The 20,713-nt window shown below is 50.2% G+C and overlaps 8 protein-coding genes across 8 annotated transcripts; 2 read left to right on the forward strand and 6 right to left on the reverse strand.

The window, feature by feature from the left end:
* Positions 1-960: 960 nt before the first annotated feature.
* Positions 961-2,600, reverse strand: N0V89_007311 (uncharacterized protein; the record flags this gene model as incomplete). The annotated part of the gene is made up of 2 exons (XM_056216075.1): positions 961-1,773; positions 1,830-2,600. The coding sequence occupies 2 exons, from the start codon at positions 2,598-2,600 to the stop codon at positions 961-963; spliced, it is 1,584 nt and encodes a 527-aa protein (XP_056070322.1).
* A 1,530-nt stretch (positions 2,601-4,130) lies between these two features.
* N0V89_007312 (uncharacterized protein) lies at positions 4,131-4,373 on the reverse strand (the record flags this gene model as incomplete). The annotated part of the gene is made up of 1 exon (XM_056216076.1): positions 4,131-4,373. One exon carries the CDS (start codon positions 4,371-4,373, stop codon positions 4,131-4,133), a length of 243 nt encoding a protein of 80 aa, XP_056070323.1.
* A 389-nt stretch (positions 4,374-4,762) lies between these two features.
* Positions 4,763-5,710, forward strand: N0V89_007313 (uncharacterized protein; the record flags this gene model as incomplete). The annotated part of the gene is made up of 1 exon (XM_056216077.1): positions 4,763-5,710. One exon carries the CDS (start codon positions 4,763-4,765, stop codon positions 5,708-5,710), a length of 948 nt encoding a protein of 315 aa, XP_056070324.1.
* A 35-nt stretch (positions 5,711-5,745) lies between these two features.
* Positions 5,746-7,674, reverse strand: N0V89_007314 (uncharacterized protein; the record flags this gene model as incomplete). Its single annotated transcript, XM_056216078.1, has 2 exons — positions 5,746-6,111; positions 6,157-7,674. 2 exons carry the CDS (start codon positions 7,672-7,674, stop codon positions 5,746-5,748), a joined length of 1,884 nt encoding a protein of 627 aa, XP_056070325.1.
* Positions 7,675-9,328: 1,654 nt separating this feature from the next.
* N0V89_007315 (uncharacterized protein) lies at positions 9,329-9,709 on the reverse strand (the record flags this gene model as incomplete). Its single annotated transcript, XM_056216079.1, has 2 exons — positions 9,329-9,552; positions 9,706-9,709. The coding sequence occupies 2 exons, from the start codon at positions 9,707-9,709 to the stop codon at positions 9,329-9,331; spliced, it is 228 nt and encodes a 75-aa protein (XP_056070326.1).
* A 4,066-nt stretch (positions 9,710-13,775) lies between these two features.
* N0V89_007316 (uncharacterized protein) lies at positions 13,776-15,322 on the forward strand (the record flags this gene model as incomplete). Its single annotated transcript, XM_056216080.1, has 3 exons — positions 13,776-13,992; positions 14,053-15,188; positions 15,236-15,322. 3 exons carry the CDS (start codon positions 13,776-13,778, stop codon positions 15,320-15,322), a joined length of 1,440 nt encoding a protein of 479 aa, XP_056070327.1.
* A 433-nt stretch (positions 15,323-15,755) lies between these two features.
* Positions 15,756-16,532, reverse strand: N0V89_007317 (uncharacterized protein; the record flags this gene model as incomplete). The annotated part of the gene is made up of 1 exon (XM_056216081.1): positions 15,756-16,532. One exon carries the CDS (start codon positions 16,530-16,532, stop codon positions 15,756-15,758), a length of 777 nt encoding a protein of 258 aa, XP_056070328.1.
* Positions 16,533-20,030: 3,498 nt separating this feature from the next.
* Positions 20,031-20,654, reverse strand: N0V89_007318 (uncharacterized protein; the record flags this gene model as incomplete). Its single annotated transcript, XM_056216082.1, has 2 exons — positions 20,031-20,322; positions 20,557-20,654. The coding sequence occupies 2 exons, from the start codon at positions 20,652-20,654 to the stop codon at positions 20,031-20,033; spliced, it is 390 nt and encodes a 129-aa protein (XP_056070329.1).
* Positions 20,655-20,713: the final 59 nt, after the last annotated feature.

Raw genomic sequence — 20,713 nt, forward strand, 5'->3', positions numbered from 1 at the left:
CCCAGCATACACGATGAAAACCACGGTAATCAAGGCCAGATACGATATGCAACAGCAGATCGAAGCGTACCTTGCTAGTGTCTTCGGTAGAGGGAATGCAATAGTTGTGGTAGGCGCATAATGAGATGATTTGCACCTTGAACGTAACTCATCCACCTTCTAGTATACTCGTGGTCACTTCCAGTGCACTCTTCCTCGTGGATTGTTCCAGGTAAGTTGTCTATATATTGTAAAGCGATGCACTTTGTGCTGATGCCACGTAGGCTGAAATCGATACAATGAAAGAAACGGTCGAATTTTCGCATTACGCAGAGTCGTGATGCCGGATGATCATACTCTGGCGGGTCGATTGATGATGTTGCTCCTACTGGGAGCTTGATTCAATGTATGTACAGACGCTCCAGAGAGCTGATTTTGTACTCATTATATAGTTGCATCAACGTAAGCCAGTTAAAGCGTCATGTGTCTTTGTGCCTAAATACGTAGGCTGTGCTAGAGTTAACGAAAGAAACGCGAGGCTGAGTATTAGAAGTTCAAAGAAACAGGCTTTATTAGATCTACATTTGAATACACTCAAATCGTACTCCAGAAATGGTCGGAAGTTCTAGTATTCCTCCGCCGTCAGCGCCGTTCGTGTTCGGATCCCTGAATAGACTTTCAATTCACTATGCTTTGCGATCTTCGAATATGCCGCACTGAGAATCGCGTCGACAGGGATCCCGTGAACAGGATCTCGTAACTTTGGAAGAGGTTTTAAACAGTATGACTGAGACTGTTCTACCTTAGCATGGATGTCTCGAATCTGGTTGAGCAAATCTTTCGAGGCAATGCGGTCTTTGATCCGACCTTCCTCTTTGCATAGAACTACCAGCATGTGTTGTTCGATCAGGTCGAGTAAATCATGCAAGAACGCCGTACATGAGTCATTTCCGTGTAGCTCGGCAATCTTCTGCAGCTTTGTCAGTCACAGTACGCAGGGAACTTAAGTCTGTTGCTGACCTTCTCTACACTTCTCTTCACGAACATAACATGGCCAGTTCCATCACGCTTCTCTTCCACGTCAAAGAATATATCAGACTGGCTGCCCGTAACATATGCTGATGTACGCTCATTCGCAAATATTTTCCTGGAGATAGGTCCACCAACAATCCAGCAAACCATTTCCAGAAGAAGGCAACCGAGAGTCCAGATATCGTATGATCTAGATATCTTTCCGTCCTCCAGATCGCATTCTGGTGATCGATAGTTCGGGGTTCTTGCGACGGTGTTGCTGGGAATCCCCGACCGGCTGTGTTCTGTATTACACGCAGCTAGACCAAGATCTGCTATAACGAAGAAACCTCTGACGTCTTTCGTAGAACGATACCACAAGACGTTCTCAGGCTTCAGATCCCCGTGCCTACCGAATCTTTTATTGTCTGCAGTCAGACCATTGTCGAGATTGTGAATGTGCTCCAGAGCTTCGACCATCTTGTAAACTTGCTCGGAGATCCAGCGGATAGTCTCATAGCAGCGCTCTGAATCAGAAGATCCGAGAGCATTCCAGTTCGTTACGTCATTCCAGTAGCGATCAAGGTCGGATTCAGCGAACGGAAACAAGAAGTAGTATTCTTCTTTCAAAGTCCAACTCATCAACATTGTGACCAAGTGCGGATGCCCTCTGAACCGTCCCAACATATGCTTTTCGTTTTCGAACTTCACGCGAATATCTGCTGCAGTCTGATTCTTTCCCTTCGTAAGTTTCTTGACGGCGAATCTGTTGCCGCTCGGGATCTAGAGTGGGGCTGAATTAGAGTATGGTTGGCACACGAGCGCACGGAAGTACATACAGACAATGATTCGAGGATCTCACGAAAGTCATGACAGTAGGAATGGACGTCTACCTCAAAAACTTGGGAATAACCTCCTTCCTCTTTTTTCTTGAGTGCTGAAATCCAAGGCATGATAGTCTGGTCCGGAAACTCCTCATGCCTAGCGGACGTTCCGTCAGGCCCCATTGTTAAAGAAGGAGGCGACACGCAGTATTGGTAGCGTAAGAATAAACGTCGTTGATCAATTTTCAACTTCTTTAGGAACTCTAGCCGTTGCCATGGTGTCTTGCGTTGGGCAATATGTGATTCCACAGGGTCCCCGGTTGTACATTCGACTAAAGGCAGGTCTTGGTCGGAGACACGGTTTTCCATGAATTCTCCGATATATTTCAACTTCTCTACGAGAGCCAGAATCGCCAAAATCTTGAGATGTGTCACCATGATCGTATCAACACTGCCCGCAAGACGTGTGAGTTTAGGACACTTGAAAGCATCTTTGACACACGACTCCGTCAACAGCTCCTTTAGTTGATCCTCCGGCCAAAATTCGATTGGGGTCGGATTGCCTTCGACCGGGCGAAGGCTTCTGTTCGCTCTGAGCAATTTCCCTAGAGCCTCACTAGCGTAGGCGCCGGCGTCCTCGTGATCATCGTTGCGAGCATCATCTCTTTGGGTTGGACGTTCAACAGCATGAGCGTCCGCTGTCTTGCTCTCAAAAGATGTGACACTGAGAGCAAATCGGGGCAATTTCGGTCCCGGATCACGCGCTTGAGTTGATGCGGGTGGCATTGATTGGGTGTGCGAGTCGTGCTTTACTTCCGTCGCTCGGAATCTCTCAAAGAAAGGCAGGTTTTACAGGAGCTGAAGTACAGCAGTATATCAAGACCAGCGCTTGTGACGAGATACTCGCTCTCTTATCTGTCACGTCTTTTTGTATTGTGACGACCACGCAGAGCCGCACGACAATTTAACACAGCCATCGTCCCTCTGTTGATTGTGTAGATGTCATGTACGCATGAAGGCGGCTGAGCTCGCTGGGAAGCAGATGGCTACCTTGCAACATATTTAGGCAACCGTTTGTCGCCCAAGTAGAATTTGTTGTATTGGGCAGCGATGGCCATTCATTTTGGAATATAGAAGGCAACGAGGCAATCAGGCCGGCACAACGATTGGTGTGCAAGCCCAGCAGAGCCACTCGCAGGCAGCCAGGGAAGCATCTATAGCTGGTTGACCGAGGGTCGTGCTTACATAGATGTGGAAGATGCAAGGCTTGGAATATGAACCGGCTAGATATCAGCCTCGCAGGACTCCAAACCTTCGTGTTGCTATTATTTCGACAGTGCCCAGGTTGACTAGCTTATGCAATTCTTCTATTGCCAGAACGCATGCCTTGACTTCGATTCTTGGGGTCGAGACAACCCTTCCCGTGGCTATCTTGTGAAAAACGAATGCGTGACTCTATTACCTGAACACCGCGGAGCTAAGAGTTCTAACGCGTTAGCCGATATTGCATATGCAGCCTCATCTTTAACAGCCAATGCACGCACTCCACGAAGCTCGTGCACGTCGTCACTCGTAGCGATCTTGAAGTCAGCTAAGCCTCATCGGCTCGATATTGGGTTTGCGATGTGCGTCGCATGGTACATTCTACACAGTCGTACAGAGGCGAGATGTTCCCTGAGCGAAGCGATAGCACCAAGATGTTTGCCCATGTCCAGCTTCTCTTGGACAGTATCAACAGCAACGATTTGGCCAGCACCCAGGTATTTCGCAGCCATGAGCGCCGTCAGCCCTATACTGCCCAATCCAGATACCACGGTCATCTTTAACCGGCATTAGGACATTCAGCATTGTCCCGGCGCCGGCCTGGAGCCCACACGCTATCGGCAACTATATTTCCATCTTGTCCGGATGATCGCATATATCACACACATCTCATAGACTCTCGTCTTCCCGAAGTTGCTGTACAAAACACGGACTTCTGACACTTGTGCCATCCGTTCTTCGCGCAGGTATACTTTGATCGGAGAGCCGAAGGCCGTTCTGGATTACGTTTGCGTGTGATGTGCACTATGCAGGATGCGAGATTTTGCAGGTAGCGAAGGATAGTAGGGTGGGGTCCCCCATTCGAAGAGATTTGTTCCTGACGGAGGAGCTGATTGTACGGACATATCCTGCGCCTTCGTGGCCTAGATGGCGTGGAAAGTCTATCACAGGGAGGAGTCATTGCTGAACAACGATGTCGGTATAACCTAGGCGGATCAGTCGAACCCTTTTTGTGGGCGAACTAGGGCACACATATGCCACTGTACTTCATTTCTACCAGGGCTCGTTCTCGCGTATTCCATCCAATATCACATCTTGCATCTCAAAATCTGCCTTAGGCTCTTTCACAACCAATGCCTTCGTCCTGATGTTCTTCAGATCGCTCTTCTTCTCTTGCGCATCTTGTTGCACGTCGCCCGTTATCAACCCTCCTACAAGCGTGATGTTCTCTACAATCTCCACTGTCGATTTCGGGTCTCGGATGAACTCTGGCACAGCTGCTGGAACAGTCTGCATGTTGCTGGGCGTGAGGCTTGGGAATCGCGGGAATTTCGCTACGGCGGTTTCGGTGGATTTTGCCAGTGTGAAATGCAATACATCTTATCTACGCTTAAGACGCGATTCATCTTGTTGGTTTGCGCTGAGGCCGGCGCATTGGTAGGTACGGGTACGGGCCGTTGCAATGTTTCATAGAGCTAAGAGACGGCGTCAGGTACGGGATGGGATGATGACGTGGGGGAAATTAGCGACTCCCGTCCTACTTCGGCTATGTCGGTTGCTGCACCCGAACCGACGAGCCAACACGTGAATGTCCTCTGGAAACACCACTTCGTCAATGTGCCATTGCGTGTACGCTTGGTGACCAAACAAGGAAAGAAGCTAGCTCTGTATGTGCACGCATTAATATGGCTTCATTCGCAAGGCGCTACTTTTCTACGACTTCGCGCTGTCGAAATGTAGCATCCGCCTCAGAAGCCTGCTCCGAAATATTCGCCCGATTCGGCGATAAACCAGTTTCAGTTCGCAAACAATTGCTGGATGCGAACCAATTGCACCTCCTAAACATCACGCTCGGCCGTTCGCCTACCTCAACGCAAGCTCCACCGAACGGAACTCCAATCCCACCCGGCTACCATCTCGTCTACTTCACCCCATCGATCTTGGAAACAGAGCTTGGTCTCGACGGCACCGATAGGACAGTGAATCCCCTTAATCCATTCACCCGCCGAATGTGGGCAGGCGGAGAGCTGCAATGGACGCAAAACGAATCGTCGCTCCTCCGCGTTGGACAGGAAGTTCAGGAGACTACCAAGATGCTTTCAGCGGAGCCTAAGAAGCTCAAGTCCGGTGGTGAGATGCTAGTTGTTGGCGTCGAGAAAACATTTGAAAATGGCAAAGGCGTCGTGCTCGTAGACAAGAGGAATTGGGTATTCCAAAAGGGATTCACGGCTCCGAAAGCGCCACCGCCGCTTCCAGAGACGAAGCCGTTTCCTGGGGGCGAAATCACGCGAGATGTTGAGCAGACTAGCACATCGTTGTTTCGCTTCTCTGCACTGACGTTTAATGCGCACAAGATACACTACTTGCCGGAATGGTGTAGGAATGTAGAAGGGCACCGCGACGCTGTGGTCCACGGTCCATTAAACATGATCAACATGCTCGATCTTTGGCGTGACTCTGCAACGAATGGGGAAGATGGTGCAGTACCCGCATCGATGTCATACCGAGCCATGAGCCCACTGTACGTCGGCGAGCAATACCGGATACTACTGAAGAAGGATGGAGATGAGTGGAACACGGAGATCTGGGATACTTTCGGAAAACAGAGCATGAAGGGGCACATTGTTTCGTAATTACACAATAATCTTCAACAGCATTACCAAAATGATCAACTGAACTGATCAAACCCTGCTAAATGAGATACCGCTTCCGGGCTCCAGTCTAACATGCCACCCTCACCGAATGCGAAGTCGCTCTCAATTTGCGAGAACAAATATTGGTTCGCCTCGTCCGTTGTCCAAGACCAAGGTGTGACTGCATTGTCGACATCTCCGCCTAGTGGCAGCGTATTCGGCATAGCTGATAGGCTGGCTTCCGGTGCTTGAGGCTCTGCGCCAGAAGGTCCAGTGCTCTCAGTGATTGCATTGACCTTTTGAGCTTTCGAAGTTGCGCTCAGGATCCCCACGTCGTCGGCTTCCATCGCAAGGCGTGCCGCTGTAGTGCGATCGAGGTATCGGAAGAAAAGATGCAGCACCTGGATCGTGTCAGTCGAAATCTTGGTTTTAAGTCATTCACTGACCCAGTTTGTCACCTCCCACGTCCGCTGTAGCTCTTGCAAGCCAAGCAGACAGAGTTTCGCCCGGTGCTCTGCGATAGTCTGCGTGATACCAGAAGACCTACGCAAATGCGCAACGTGAATACAAAGTGTGTTGAACAGGTTTGTAATGACGTGTATCTGCGCATGTCCCATAGTTCCTTCGGATAGCATGTCCTCTACAATCCGTGAACTGCGAGCCGCTGCATGAACAGCGAAATTTGCAGCATCGAGATCTGAGTCCTCCTCCGCAATGAATGCGGACCGATGAAGAAGAATGTGTAGATTGTTATATGCTAGGTGAAGCATGCTAGCCTGGAAGCTGGAGTGTGTATCGCTTGATAGCTGCATGGACGCGCTTAACTGCTGCTTCCATACCTCTAGATCTTCTCGAATCGTGCCTCTATCAGCTGCTGATAGTGTTCGATTGGGCAAGTACCCTGCATCTACTACCTTCCCGAGCAGGATTGCGAGCTGCGTCATACCGATTGTATAAGCCATATATCTGCTGATGCTGTTTGCGGACGTAGAGGTGTCAAAAGCCGTCTCGAAGTCTGCTTCAGAAAGCATCTCGACATCGCAATCATCGTCTCGTATACGATTTGGTAGCCCGAGAGCAGAACTGCATTGGCGTTCACGGACGTAAATTGCCCACCAAAGACGCCTGCGAACTTTCGCCAGGTGATTTTCGCTTTCTGGAGCCGAACGGTGAAACGCCTTAGTCTGAGCCAGACTAATCACAGCGCCGAGCCAGTGCCTGACGTCCTTTTCCAGCAACGCGCCAGCTCTCCAGAAGCTCATCAAAAACAGAGCTTGTATGACTATGAACTTCTTTGTTTCATACTCTGCATCGTAGATGTCCTTGGCTCGGGAATAGAGCTGATACTTTGCTCGATGTCGGTTGCCCCATCCAAGTTCGTCGATAGTGGACTCTTCGCAGTGTATTACGCCGATGAAAAGCATTGCTTGAAGCAATAGAGGGGACAAGCTGCCACTTGTGTACGACGCCCAAATCTCTGGCTCATCTACAACCGGAAAGTGCGGGTGGAACCAGCGGAAGTAGGCTTTCAGGAGCTTCTCCCGCACTGAAGCCGATGGGAATGTGAATGCGCCATCTTCATGAAGAGTCTTCATTCTGATGCGTCTCCGCTCTGATTCCCACTGAGGGATGAGCGAGTCCGCACGAGCGCCGCTAGGAACCGAATGTCGCAAGCGTGGACGCTTGTATGCTTCAAGTGAGGGTGCGGATTCCTCGGTAACGTACCTCAAAGACGTAGATTCGCCCAGGAAAACAGCTCCATCGTCTTCCTGTCTGTCCGCTCTCGGTACGGACTCTGCGGATTCTTGTTGGGATTCAGGCACCGCACTTCCTTGTTCAGCCACCGTTTCGGATAAGTGCTCAGGCAGAGGCTGTTGCCTATTACCTTGGTAAGGTGCCGACAGTGAGGCGAGTGCGTGAGATGCAGCGAGTTCCTCGTGATTTCGTGGTGTTATCACATTCATTGTTGATCTGTCTGTCTCAGCGAAGTGCTTCAACCAATCGCAGCGTGACTGGTATATGATTGATTAACCTTACACAGGACCATCATCCAAACTAACACTTGAATCTAGCCGCGATCTAAATTCTGGCGTTTCTTCTGTTACTCGTGGTTGGCGAGGGTGTTTTCCGCGTCGCGATTCACGTGTTTCGCAATGTACGTTGGCGGCAACGCAATTGCGGCAAGGTCGGCTTTCCACCACATTGCATTTGACGCGGCGGGCATTGCAGGCTGTACACGCTAGACGGGCGCGTTTGCGACGAGGCTGCCCTTCCCGGTCTGCCATGTTGCCGTGCGTGGGCAGTGGGAGAAGTCGGCTATGAGGGCCCCACCGTGAAACCCGCCACCTAATCCGCCGCTACTTGGGGAGGGTAGAGCGGTCCGCCACGGAAGTCACAAGTGGGCGCTTGGCATTACGAGGGCATATTGGGAAATGTCGTGAGCTTGTTGCTGGCGCATCCATTGCGCACACGGTTTTGTCCAAGATACAGTGGTCGCAAGCCGTAATCTCACCACTCCTCAAACCTACCGCGCTTTTCTGTCCATACTTTAATCTTGCTTTTCTCAAGAAACCCAATGCAGCAATAGCTGGTGGGCACTGATACGCGTTGTTCGGTGACAAGAGCGCGAGGCGGTAGCTACTAGGCGGTAGATTTTTGCGCAAGGCGAGAGACATGATGGAGAGCATGCTATCCTTCGTTTACAGGGTGGATGAGTTCATTTGCGTACTCGAGAATATCTTTTGAATTATGGCGGTGTGAGGATGTATTAATCGGCTACGGCTGGAGTTGAAACAAATCACTGGAAGAAGAGAGGTCAACAAGCAACTTGACAAGGGAGAATGCTAGTCAGAACAGCCTACAGAGCTGCCTCACGAAGGCAATTCAGTTGCCTCCAGCAGTGAACACGACCGTACTCCTGCCGCTGCCCACAAGAAGTCCGTTCCTGTGGACAGCCCACAGAGCCCATCAAGCTACGCACTAATACAGCCCCACAGCCCAGAACGAGCAAGACTGGATTGGAGTGGGCGGGCGGCAGCTCCACGACAACCGGAGTAACCGAAGACTAAATGGCAAGAACGCCAGCTTTGAGAACAAATTCGTAACTTGAAAGTTAACTTTAAAAAGAACGGTGAATGCATCCTGGAGATGGGAGATGTTACTGGTCTTGAGTTAGTCAAGATGGCCCTTGACGAGTTCGCGGCATGTGACCCAGTTTGCAGAATCTGGGGATCACAATTGGGGAAGAGCTGGCTGCTTTATCGTTATACTGGAATATCAAGCGCGTGCAAGATTAGTCCTTGAGCCTCTGGCTACCTTCTTGACATCTGCACAGTGTTTCTTCCTTCCATTTCCAACTGTTGGCATGCCACTTTTGGTTATGAGTTCGCAACCCATGCACCGGCTTGGCTCGCAGGACGATTTTGAATTTCCGGTATCTATATTATCTAGATTCATTCGAATATGTACGAAGTGGGTGAGCAAACAAGTCCACAAAGAAACATGAGACGCTAGATACCTACGTGATCCAACACGTGCCAATATGATCAACTTTTTGGCAACATCTCATGAATGTACATCAAACTCAGTCAAGCGACACTGTGATATGTGTCCTACCCTTCAGCTCCACCTCAACCGTCGCCTTTCCCTGCGCGTCGGCAGCGACGGCTCCTTTCCAATCGTGTACTTTGCGCCAGCAGTGAGACGCTCAATACCAAGCTTCTGCTTGCCATCAGACTTGCCATTGTAGAGCACAAGCTCTAGTGACTTGCCATCGTGGGTATACGCCTTTGCTACAAGGACCTCAAGGACCTCAGGGAACTTGCGGTCGGCTAAACAGAGGGCTGCTCATGGCCTTGGACTCAGGGCCGTACAGTGTAATATTCACAAGAATCTGGTAGCGCCCTAAACGTGCCATGAGGGCAATGACTTGAGGTGTAGTCGATAGGCCCCTGTTATAGAATGCGCCGGATGAGATGACAGTGACTAGGAAGTACTCATTGTCGAGCTGCTCAAGGGCGTCAACGCCAACCTGCTTATCGTCGAACTCAGCAGGGCAGCTAGCAAGAGCGTCGACCTGTTGCAGTTAGAGATAGACGGGGAAGGCTCAGCTGCGTTTGTTGGAGGTTGACGGAGCCATCGATGCCAGGATGGCCTTACAGGACATTTTTCGACCAGATGCGAAGGGAACCACTGACACATTTAAAGCACAAGGCCATACACTCACTATCCTACGGGGGACCAGCCAGGAGAAGCATGTCGCATCTCGAAGGAGCTAGGAATCCCGGTCCTGGGCTCAGCGGCAACACCAGATATCAAGGTGAAGCACTTTAAGTGGATCCAGGAGAAAGGTGGTAAAGTTCTGATGATAAGTTATTCGCAAAGCGCATGTTGGGAATCGTGCTGCCTAGAGTCGGATTGGGAGCGGATTGAACGATGGGCAGAGCCTTGCGACTGCGGATGTAGGTGTGATGATCGCGAATGGGTGGAAGTGCTCGACCTCTCCGGTGGCAGTGGACTGCTCCCACAACCACACCTGGATGGCATTTCAACCATACTCGGTAGTTTAAGAAAGACCATGCAGCGATTGTCGACCATCGGAAGTTGAGTCGTGGCTTGCAACACGATAGCCGTCGCTCTCGCAGTGGGCTTGGGTTTGCCATTTAGCATCTCGATCACACCACCATTTGCGGTTGGTATGATGTCAATTTTGTCATTGTTCATCGCAGTGCAGGGTTTGCTATGCGAGGGAGGCATGGTGATGGGATTATCGCACAGCGCCAAAGCATTCTCGCACAAGAGAGCACTCCGGGCTTGATCCCTATCTCAAAAGTGATTAGCGTTATCCATTGGTTAGTTTAAGATCATCCACATTGCCATTGATCTGATACACGTAGATGCTTGATCTGTCTTACGTGCGTACCCTGCGTTTCGACGAGCTTCGGTATGGCCCAATTATTTCCGCCATCTCACGAGCCGCCTCGAAATCTATCAGCTTCTCCATCAAGCTTTCCACCCCACATAGATCGTAGGAGACCCACATTTGCGCCCCGTACGTATGTATCGAGGAGACAAGCAAATTCTAGCTCTCGAGACTCGTCAATAGGGACCTCACGGTGGAACAGTATCACACTCTGCTGTCACGACTTCAGGGAGAAGCAATTGCACATCAGAAGATCCACGTACCACGGTTGACAGGAACCTCTATCCGCGGAGCAACCAGAGGATTGGTTGATGACTAACTTTCGAGAGCACGTAATTGGCCGTCCAGAGGGCGCTAACACTAGAGCCCTCGCCTCCACTTATGCACAGCATGAAAAGCTCTGACCGGAATAGGTAAACCTAATCAGCCTGGCTCACAGGCTCTGTCATGCCTTCGCATTTAGCAAAGAGATCGTACTTTCGATGGTCAAAAATCTTCGGTCTTCACTGACCCTACCTTCTCATTAACACGTCTCAACCTTCGATCACTCTTCGTCATGGCGCCTCAAGAGTCTATTCCGGTGGCTGCCAACGTCTTAGGTACCATTGGTACTGTGTGTTGGTGTGTGCAGCTCGTACCACAGATCGTGCGCAACTATCGCACGAAGAGTACAGAGGGATTGCCGGCCTCCATGATGCTTTTGTGGACCGTGAGCGGTGTGCCGTTTGGCGCGTATGCCATTGCACAAAACTTCAATATTCCTCTGATAGTGCAGCCCCAGTGTTTCTGCTGTCTCTGCGGCGTAAGCTGGGCACAGTGTCTTGTCTATGGTCGGTATGTTCTATACGCAGTAGAGATGCCGAAGCCCCAAATCACTGCCATCACAACCTTCTCACAGCAACGTTTCTCAGCTGACACAAGACTTTAGGAAGTGGAGGACATGGACAGCCACATTGCTTCTGCTTTCCCTTTTCGTAATTTTCGCCGGAGTGGAATTGGGGCTCGTATATATGCAATCCGGCCACCCTACGATCGTGGAGAAGAGTGGCCTGTCCTTCTGATAGGCGTCATCTCGTTCATTCTGTTGATTGGAGCGTACTTTGCCATCCCTTTCGAGCTTCTGAAACGTCGCGGTCGGGTCATTGGTATCGATTTCATCTTCCTGACAGTCGACTGGTGTGGGGCGTTCTTCAGTCTCATGAGTCTGGTTGCGCAGACGGAATTTGATGCGCTGTTCGGGACAATGTACGCCCTGTGCTGCGCAATTGAGATGAGCATGGTGGTGAGCCATCTGATCTGGAGGCTGCGAACAAGGGGGAATCAGAAACAGGGCGAAAGCGGAAGGGGAGACGTTCGATGAAAGTGCCGAAGGAAGAGCATGGCAGGCTAAGGGTATTGACATCGAAGCGAAGTTTTGGAAGTTGATTGGAAGGGACCACAAACCGCAACAAGAGGAAGAGTACGTGGAAGAAGGAGTGATCGAAGAAGAAGTAGCGGCAGGCAAGAACACTGTACCGATCGGTGTGGTATGAAAAAAACATTCTGAGGCTGGGGTGCTGGTCAAACATACGTGTGCCGACCGAGTATATATCCAGTATGGCATCGCAGATAAGTTCATGGAAAACATTCAAAGACCGGTGGGCAAAACGAAGATTGCAGGCGATCCAGCAAGCCTCTGGCATGATCCTTGGCCACTGATAACATTGAAGGCTCGAGAGGAAGTGATAGAGCCGGTACAGGACGCGCAAGAGAGAGAGCGCAATTATTGTAGCTGGGGGTCACCGATCGCAAGGCGAGCCGCAAACAACTTCCCCAGCAACTGTTTCAGACCGGGTGTCACACGAGATGCAAGCTAGTCGCAAGGAGCTTTTCAGGCCTGTTATCATTTTATGAATTTTCACGGATGAGAAGGATCTCCTACGGATGGCGAATGACTCGGAGGTCGGGCTAGCATCGTATGTGTAAATCAAGAAGCTGACACAGGCGTGGAGGGCAGCTTAGCTGGCATGGTCGGCATCAACACCGGAATGGTGTCGGATCCAGTTGCGCCCGTTGGAGGCATCATACAAAGCGGCTTCGGTCGTGAAAATTATGTGAAATCGAGGCGTTTCACAATGTGAAGGTAAGCAATCTTTCGCCCCTAAGGAGATTCTATTAAAGCTGACGTAGGGGCCGGGCTGTCACGTTGGGTGAGACAAAAGGACGAGGCTGTTGTTTGTTGGGCGGAACGCGTTGCGCGCAAGTTCCGCGCCTTCACGTGATGATGTCATAACCGAAAACGTCATGCAGCCACCAGTTCCCTCCTCTCAACCCGCTTCCAAGTCGCTTCCAGCCTTTGCTTGCATGTGTTTGTCTTGTCGGTTGATTTTCGCATTGCATGCGCAGCGTAGATCACGAATCACAAGCACTATTGCCAACGACAAAAGTACGTTAGCCCGAAGTTTTAACACCTATCTTGCTAATCATCGCTCTCATAGCGTCTGACGACCTGCAAGGTACCACACTCGCTGATAGTTGAAGCTTTTCTTCGATCACCCCGAAACAGGAGGAATAATGGTCATCGGCGAAATTGTCCGAGCTGAACACCACCGAATCCATGAAGGGCACAGAATAAGACCAAATAGTCCTAATCGATCATCGCAATGGTTGTAGGTATGAGTGCCACGGACGGCAAGACGACCGGGAATGCAGGATCTCTGAAGAGGCAGATGTAGTCGTGGTGCACGCAGTTCAAAGGGTTCTCGTTTGGGTGTAGCGATAATGCTCAACGCGGAAAGAATAGCCTACGCTTCCACGGCTTCCTGAGCGCTTGAGATTACCCTTTTAGGCGGGGACGTCGCGCCGAATAAAAACTGAACTACACCCCGCCAATGCGGGGATCCATGATGTCTAGCCTCACGGATCACCGCGTCCTTGCAACAGTATTCGTGGAGAGACCTGAGATGTACCAGGACCAGGAATGACATCGTCTTCACATCGAGTGTATGTTGCACTAGTTGCATATAAACTCACCATTCGACGCCAAAATTTTTACAAGCGCGTGAAGATGCTCTGGGAGATCAATTTTAGATCTACCAGCTATAAATTGTGCCACCATGGCCCTCCGAAAGGACTATGCATTTAACCATCGCTGAAATCTCTACCATGTTGCCCCAGACGCTCCTTTCTTTCGTTGGGCTGGCCTCGTTAGGGCTCGCTGCTGCTGCATCAGACCGCCAGTGTCAAAATGCCCGCTACGAAAACAAACACAGAGCGTTCGTGCTCACGGACATGTCCAATGAGCCAGACGATCAGATGAGCTTGGTTAGGCTCTTAACATACTCGAATGAGATTGACATTCGGGGCATTGGTGTTGTGACAAGTATGCCCTGCAAGATCCTAAGCACCGTTGAATTTACCTGACCCGACTCTCCTTATCCAGGCGTATGGAAGAACTCCTCAATCGACGACGAAACAGTTCGTCTAGTCATCTCCGCCTACGGCAACGTCACCGATTCTCTCAATGCAAACGTCCCTTCAAGCGCACCCTACCCGCAAGCCTCAGAACTCCTCTCGAAAGTGCACGTCGGCCACCCCGTCTATGGCCTCGCCTCCCTTCAACTCAACACCAGCGATGCTGCACTCGCGCTTGTTAAAGCCGGAGATGATGCATCACCCACAGACCCACTTTACGTTCAGTGCTGGGGTGGTGCAGCTGTTCTAGCAGAAGCCCTAAATCTCGTTCAACAAACCCGCGATGCGAATGCCACCGCCTCTTTCGTCGCCAACCTCCGCATCTACTCCATCTCCGACCAAGACGACGCAGGCCCCTGGATCCGCCAACGCTTCCCCACCCTCTCCTACATCGTCTCCTTGCACTCCTTCAGCGAATACGGCCGCGCGACATGGAACGGCATTTCAGGTGAACTCTACCGCTTCTTCGACATTGGAGGGCCCGACTCTTCCCTCGTGACTAACGAGTGGCTCCAAACACATATCCGCTTAGGAGAGCTAGGCGCGCACTATCCAAAGTTTGACTTCATCATGGAGGGCGACACGCCTGCTTTCTTCCCTCTAATCCAAAACGGCCTCGGCGACCCTGATCACCCCGAGTGGGGAAATTGGGGCGGCAGGTGGAAGTTGCTGGATCAGAGTGGAAAAGTGAACGTTTTCACTGATGCGACGGACTGGGTCGTTGGTATCAACAACCAAAGTTACCTTACTTCGTTCGGAACGATCTGGAGGTGGAGGAGGGAGTATCAATTTGACTTTGCGGCGAGGATGCAGTGGACGCTGGGCAAGAGCTACGAAGAGACGAATCACGCTCCAGTTGCGATAGTGAATGGGTCATGTGGGCCTGAGATCATTGAGCTCAACTACAAGATCAACGACACGGTGGTGTTGGATGGCTCGAAGAGCTGGGATCCAGATGGTGATGAGTTGAAGTTCAAGTGGTTCCATTATTTGGATGTTACCGAGCGCGTGGAGGGGGAATCACCGTTTCCGTCGAAGTATGTCAAGATTGAGGATATTGGGGGAAATGGTGGTGTCGTTGCGGTTACGCCGCAGTATAACCACGTAAGTCTTTAGCTATATGCTGTATTGGATGAGACTAAATTTTCCAGACTATGCATATTGTCCTGCAGGTTGAAGATGTTCGCGCTATGGAACTCACTACGTACAGACGTATCGTGTTGTACCCGACATCATAGACAACAGGGGATATAACCACAGCAATGCTGCTGACCTCTCTCAAAGTACGACAGTTAGGGCTTTATCCGTTCATAATTGCTTCCGTGAGGTTGATATTGATGAATTGCTGCGCATGATCAGTGACTAACACCACACCCATATGCCCTATGGATGGTACTCATCAGTTGATCCTTCAAGCAAACACGACACGTCTCACATTTGTCCTCTCTTCCCCCAAGGGAGTCACTGAACCATGTTGGCACATCTTCAAATGCACAGGAAACAATCAGCGGTGGGTTATGAAATATGATATGTAAGTCTGTTCGTGGTTAATGTATCGATTTTAACGAGCTCAGCTCAAGGCTCAAAGCTCAGATTTGAATGAAATAAAGAAAATCTGGCAATGTTTAGGCCGGGTCTTAACAGTACGTCCGATTTTTTTCCTAGGGGAATCTATTCGGTGAGGTCGTACCGAACAATCCGCGCAATCGCCCCAGCTACTCTATCGGCCGCTGGCTGCTGGAGAAGAGCCTGCCTCACTCGATACTGATTACCGATTCGAAGGAAATATGTCTCGAACTCGACCCACTGGTACGTACGAGACCAGCTGTTGGTAACGCCCTCCCGGAAGAGACGCATAGCCAGGAAAATCTTGAGCCATAAGTTTCCATGTTGTTGGTGTTCATCGCACATGAAAGGCACCACTTCGCCGTCACAAATCGAATTATTGCCAACGAAGCGCCCATCCTTACCCGTGTTAGCATGGACTAGGTAGCTAACCAGAGGCTTCCAGTCTTGCATCGTACATCTACCTCCAGCTCCATCGATCATCTCCTGCAGCGAGCCGGTCAACCATGCAGACGCAGTCCGGTTCTTCCAATCACGTTCGAAAAACGAAGCGTAGAACTCGGAGATTTGCGCATTGCACATGTAAACCTGCCGATCGTCGTTAGAGTACCCCTGGAAGAGCTTCGTTCGGCACATCGGGCAGGTGTTGTGAGACTCCAAATCCTCGTTCACCTTCTTGCCATTGGTCCATGTATATAGACAAGCCAAATGAAAGACGTGGCCACATGATAGCTGCACCGGAATCTCCGTGACCTCGAGAGACTTGCTGCCCTCGACAGCTCGGGCTTCCTCTAGGCAGAAGCACGACCAATCCTCGGGTGGTGTGGCCTCCTTCAGATTGAAGATGAATTCGACGAACGTAGGAAAAGGGGTTTGAGACATCTTGGACCTGCTCTTCGGTATTATCTGGGTTGCGGAGCTGCTGTGCTAGGCGTAAGTGTGAGTTTCTACTTTAGGATATTCTAGTGAAGGGCAATTTGTATTTTAAGCCTTTGGGTTGCAGCTATATGTATGCATTGTGCATTTTCAATGCTTTGAGACTGTGAATGAACTACACAGATGACATCTAAAGTGATGACTCCGATTATTCGGAAGAGCTCATGGCCGAAATCGTTGATTCCCAATGTTCTGCCTCTCATAGAAGTAAGCTCATTTTCACGACATTGAAAGCACACTGAGAAGATGAAAGATGGACATGTCGAAGAGAGGCATATTATGCCCAAATTGGTCAAGGTGTCATGTTTATCTGATGGAAGACGGCTGAGATGTCATTCCTCTACTGACTGTCCAGATCATACTTTCTCTATCCACGCATACCGGCGAGTCCAGACGCTGAAGCGAAAATGATGAAGCAATCCATCCCACTGGGCTACAAGTATTGCAGGTTCCAGAAGCGGACAGTCCTCCTTTCCGTGACCAATTTCTCGACCATCTAAACATACCGAATACGTCATAGCAGGTGGCTTTCAGAGATAGGTCGCGCAACAGCGAGATGGAAGGCTGCCTGTGTTGTTACGGGCACAATATTGCTGTCTCGATATAGTCCCCGTAGGAAGGCTTCGACGCAGCTACTGAAGTTATACAGTCGGTTTCTCTTGATCACTCGTCTTTGATTCCGTGCTTGGGCTCGTGGCCGACAGAGCTTCTTGTTTCTCGTACTCTTTATCATAATTCCTGAATACCATCCAGAAAATTACACCCATAACACCAATTATTCCTGCTAAGCAACTATACATGATGACTACATACGGATCCTTAGACACCGGGCCTAGCGCAATGCCTAGTGCCGCAGCCAGTGCCACTGTGAGCTGCCCGATTGCTTGGACCAACGACTTCATGTTCACGGGCGCCTCGGAGAAAGAAAATTCGTAGAGTGCCACGAGTCCGAATGCCTCGCCAATCGCTAAGATTGCGTAGAGAAGTATTTGGAGCCAGACACTGATGTCATTTGGCTGTTGTTCACCGGAAGTCGAGGATCCGGAGCCCGAGGCAGCGGAGCATGCGAGCGGATAGGAAAAGCAAGGACCACGTGAATATATAAGGTGCTGCAGACCCGCTGCGTATGCCAGCGCGACTCCTGTCAATATAAAAGCGATGGCCATGCGCAGGACAGGTCCAAAATTAATTTTGCGCCGACGTAAAGCGTTCTGGAGGAATTGTATCATAGGCACAACGATGACAACGGCAATCGGATTGAAGACCTGCAGTGTATCATTCGAGATGCCCCCACTCCTCATTTGGCTTGCCTGTGAAACGAAGTTGTTTCCGGCTTGATTATAGCATAACCAGAAGATAGTGAAGCAGATCATAATCCGACAAGCTGTAAGGCCCCGTCGAATCTCGTTGACAAAGCTCGAAGTCCAGGTGATTTTCCTATTGTGCGCAGTGTTTACCGGATCTGCGGCGGAGAGATTGAATCTTGAACGACAAGCTATGAGAAGCACTTCGAAAGCTTGCGTAAGAACATTCCCCTGGGGCGGAAGCTTGATGAGGCTTTTTCTGCAGAATAGGAGCGCGGCAACGCAAAGTCCCATCACGCAGGTCGGCATAAAAAAATGCTGGCCAGAAGTCGATGTGCTTCTCCATCAGAGTAGTTGGCAGCTCAGCGATGGCCGCGATATTACCGAGCCAAAAGAGTGCATTGAACACAAACTGGATAGTGACCTTACGATCGACCACGACCAACTTGTCCTTCATGCATACAACGGTAGGTTTAGACTCCGGCACTTGGTCGCCGATGAATACTACCATAACAGCTGTCATCCCGCCTTGACCTAAGCCGATAAGTATCATGGCTGCAATCAGACCTCCCAGTCCAGCTCCATGATTAAGGACTGTTGGGATTGAAGTTAGGACGATCATTGTGTAACCCAGCATTAGAAGCGACATGCTGAGAACCATTGTTGGAAATCTACCCAGGCGGGTATCCGAGAGGATACTCATGGGTAAGGGTGTGACATAACAGTAGAAGAGAAAGGCGGATTGTATGGTCGTCGCTTTAGATTGGCCAAGGCCCAAAGCACCTGGTAGCAAAGGGTTTCCGCGTGAATTTGCAATGTAATTTTCTATGCTTGTCAACCTAGCCTAAGAGCAGTCTGGGGTGGACAACCCACGGAAGATTGCTGTGATCCCGTAGCGAGCGAAGTTCGTTGAAGCACACGCGAATACTAAAATCCATGTTGCGATAGACACTCTTCCTCTGATGTGGGGCAGATCCTTGATCTCTTCATCCGTTGCGTCCCGAGAAGAGATCCCTTCACCATCAGGGGAAGTTTTGGTGTTGACTGGAGCCTCAAGCCACCTATTGTCGGAGCAAGAACGTGTGCTGTTAGACTCTCCCATGTCCCCTGCATTGGAGGAGTGCCGAGTATGCGTTAGCTCCACTATACTTTCGCAGCTGTTACAAAGAAGGATTTCGGGGGGTTGAGCTAAACACTGTGAAAGTCGTCGGGCGCCACAATTCCTCAAGCGTGACGCATTTCAGAAAATGTGACGCATTTCGAAAACCGTTCTCAACGGTGCGGGTGGTAGATTCTAGCGAGCGGACATTATCCTTGTAAATTGATCAACGTCTGACATGGCTGTCTTGCAGATCGTATACAATAGATTGTGGAGGCAGAGACAACACGCTTGGCGAGCGGGTGTTGATTCGCACGAGAATACGTCAAGCTTAGTGCGGCGTAGCTTATCGGTTCTTTTATCGCGGTTCAGCGAAGCCTAAACCCGGTTGTATGGAACAATGAAACCGGACACCGACAGACCAATCATGATCCCAAAATACTCTCGTGTGGCAATGCTCTGGATCTTCTGATATGGAAGGTTGCAACGACATTCGAAATCCTCCAATGCGAGCCCTACCTGCTTTCTCTAATACCTTTCCATTTTGAACCTCCAATTTTGAGGAATCCCGTCCCACACGGCATCCGACCAGATGCCCGTGGTCCATCTATACGGAGCAGTTCGTCCTTGAACTTTCCGCTGCTTTTCGAGTCCTGCACAAATGAGGCAATGATAGATAACAATATGATGCCCGATGTGGGGCGTGTCGATCATGTATATCCCCAGGTTTGAATGGTTGAGCAGCCATGGTTGAGCAGTCGTCGTTGACGCTGGCCTTGGTTATTGTTGATAAGCTCAATACTGAATAAGTAGTATCTGGATTAAAAGCATTACGAGAAAAACAAAAAGCATCGCTCAACGGTGTGGGATAAAAGAGATAGAAATGACTTAGACGATATTCTATGTCGTTGTGGGTCCTTCTACGCCGCTCTCACGCAATCTCAGCCATGAGTACAACGTCAGTCAAATACTCAGTGGAGCAGCAACGCTGCTTCTATTCGTACAGAGTAGTTCGCAGATAATAAGCCCGCAAAATCTCATTTACGATACGTCGCTCTCACTGGGGTGTAAATCCTTCTCGAACGGCCCGGGCTTCACTTTGTACACCTTCTTTTTCAGGGCCCTCGACCGTGACCATGTATCGATGACATCCCAGTTCACGCATTCCCTCTCCCCTCCCGATATGAGATCTTTGTTGGGTTTCTCATGGGAATCTGCGATCCACGTCGCAGCATAGACGGACACATCAGCGTGACACATGATGGTCCGACGGATATACTCAATGCAATGGGCTGAACCGGTCAGTTCATCATCAAAATCGGATATAGCGCTGCTAGCGTGGACTTACTTAGATGTTCGATAACACGATCATCATGATCTAGTCCTGCTGCTGTCATCTTGGCGTAGTAGTGTGATCTGCAGATATTAGTTGGTGAGGCGAATGAGTGTCCGAGTTGACCAACCTCAAGCTTGACCTTCTCAAAGCTTCCTGCGAGATCATTAGCGGGCTCTCGGCATGGAAAGAAGTGGATGTCTTACGAGGCAATGAAGCTCATGATATACTGACAGGACACCGACGTAACCGCCGCCGGAAACTCTGACGATCTTGTCGTCAATGTCGATGTTGGCCTGGAGCAATTCTTCCTTTGTGGCTTTAAAGTTCATGGCTGCTTCTTTTTAAGTCAAGCCCAAGTAATTCGAGGATATATGGCGTACGTTCGAGA

This window comes from Didymosphaeria variabile (genome assembly GCF_027946475.1).
Source record: "Didymosphaeria variabile strain IMI 356815 chromosome Unknown scaffold_5, whole genome shotgun sequence".
Classification (NCBI taxonomy): Eukaryota; Fungi; Ascomycota; class Dothideomycetes; order Pleosporales; family Didymosphaeriaceae; genus Didymosphaeria; species Didymosphaeria variabile.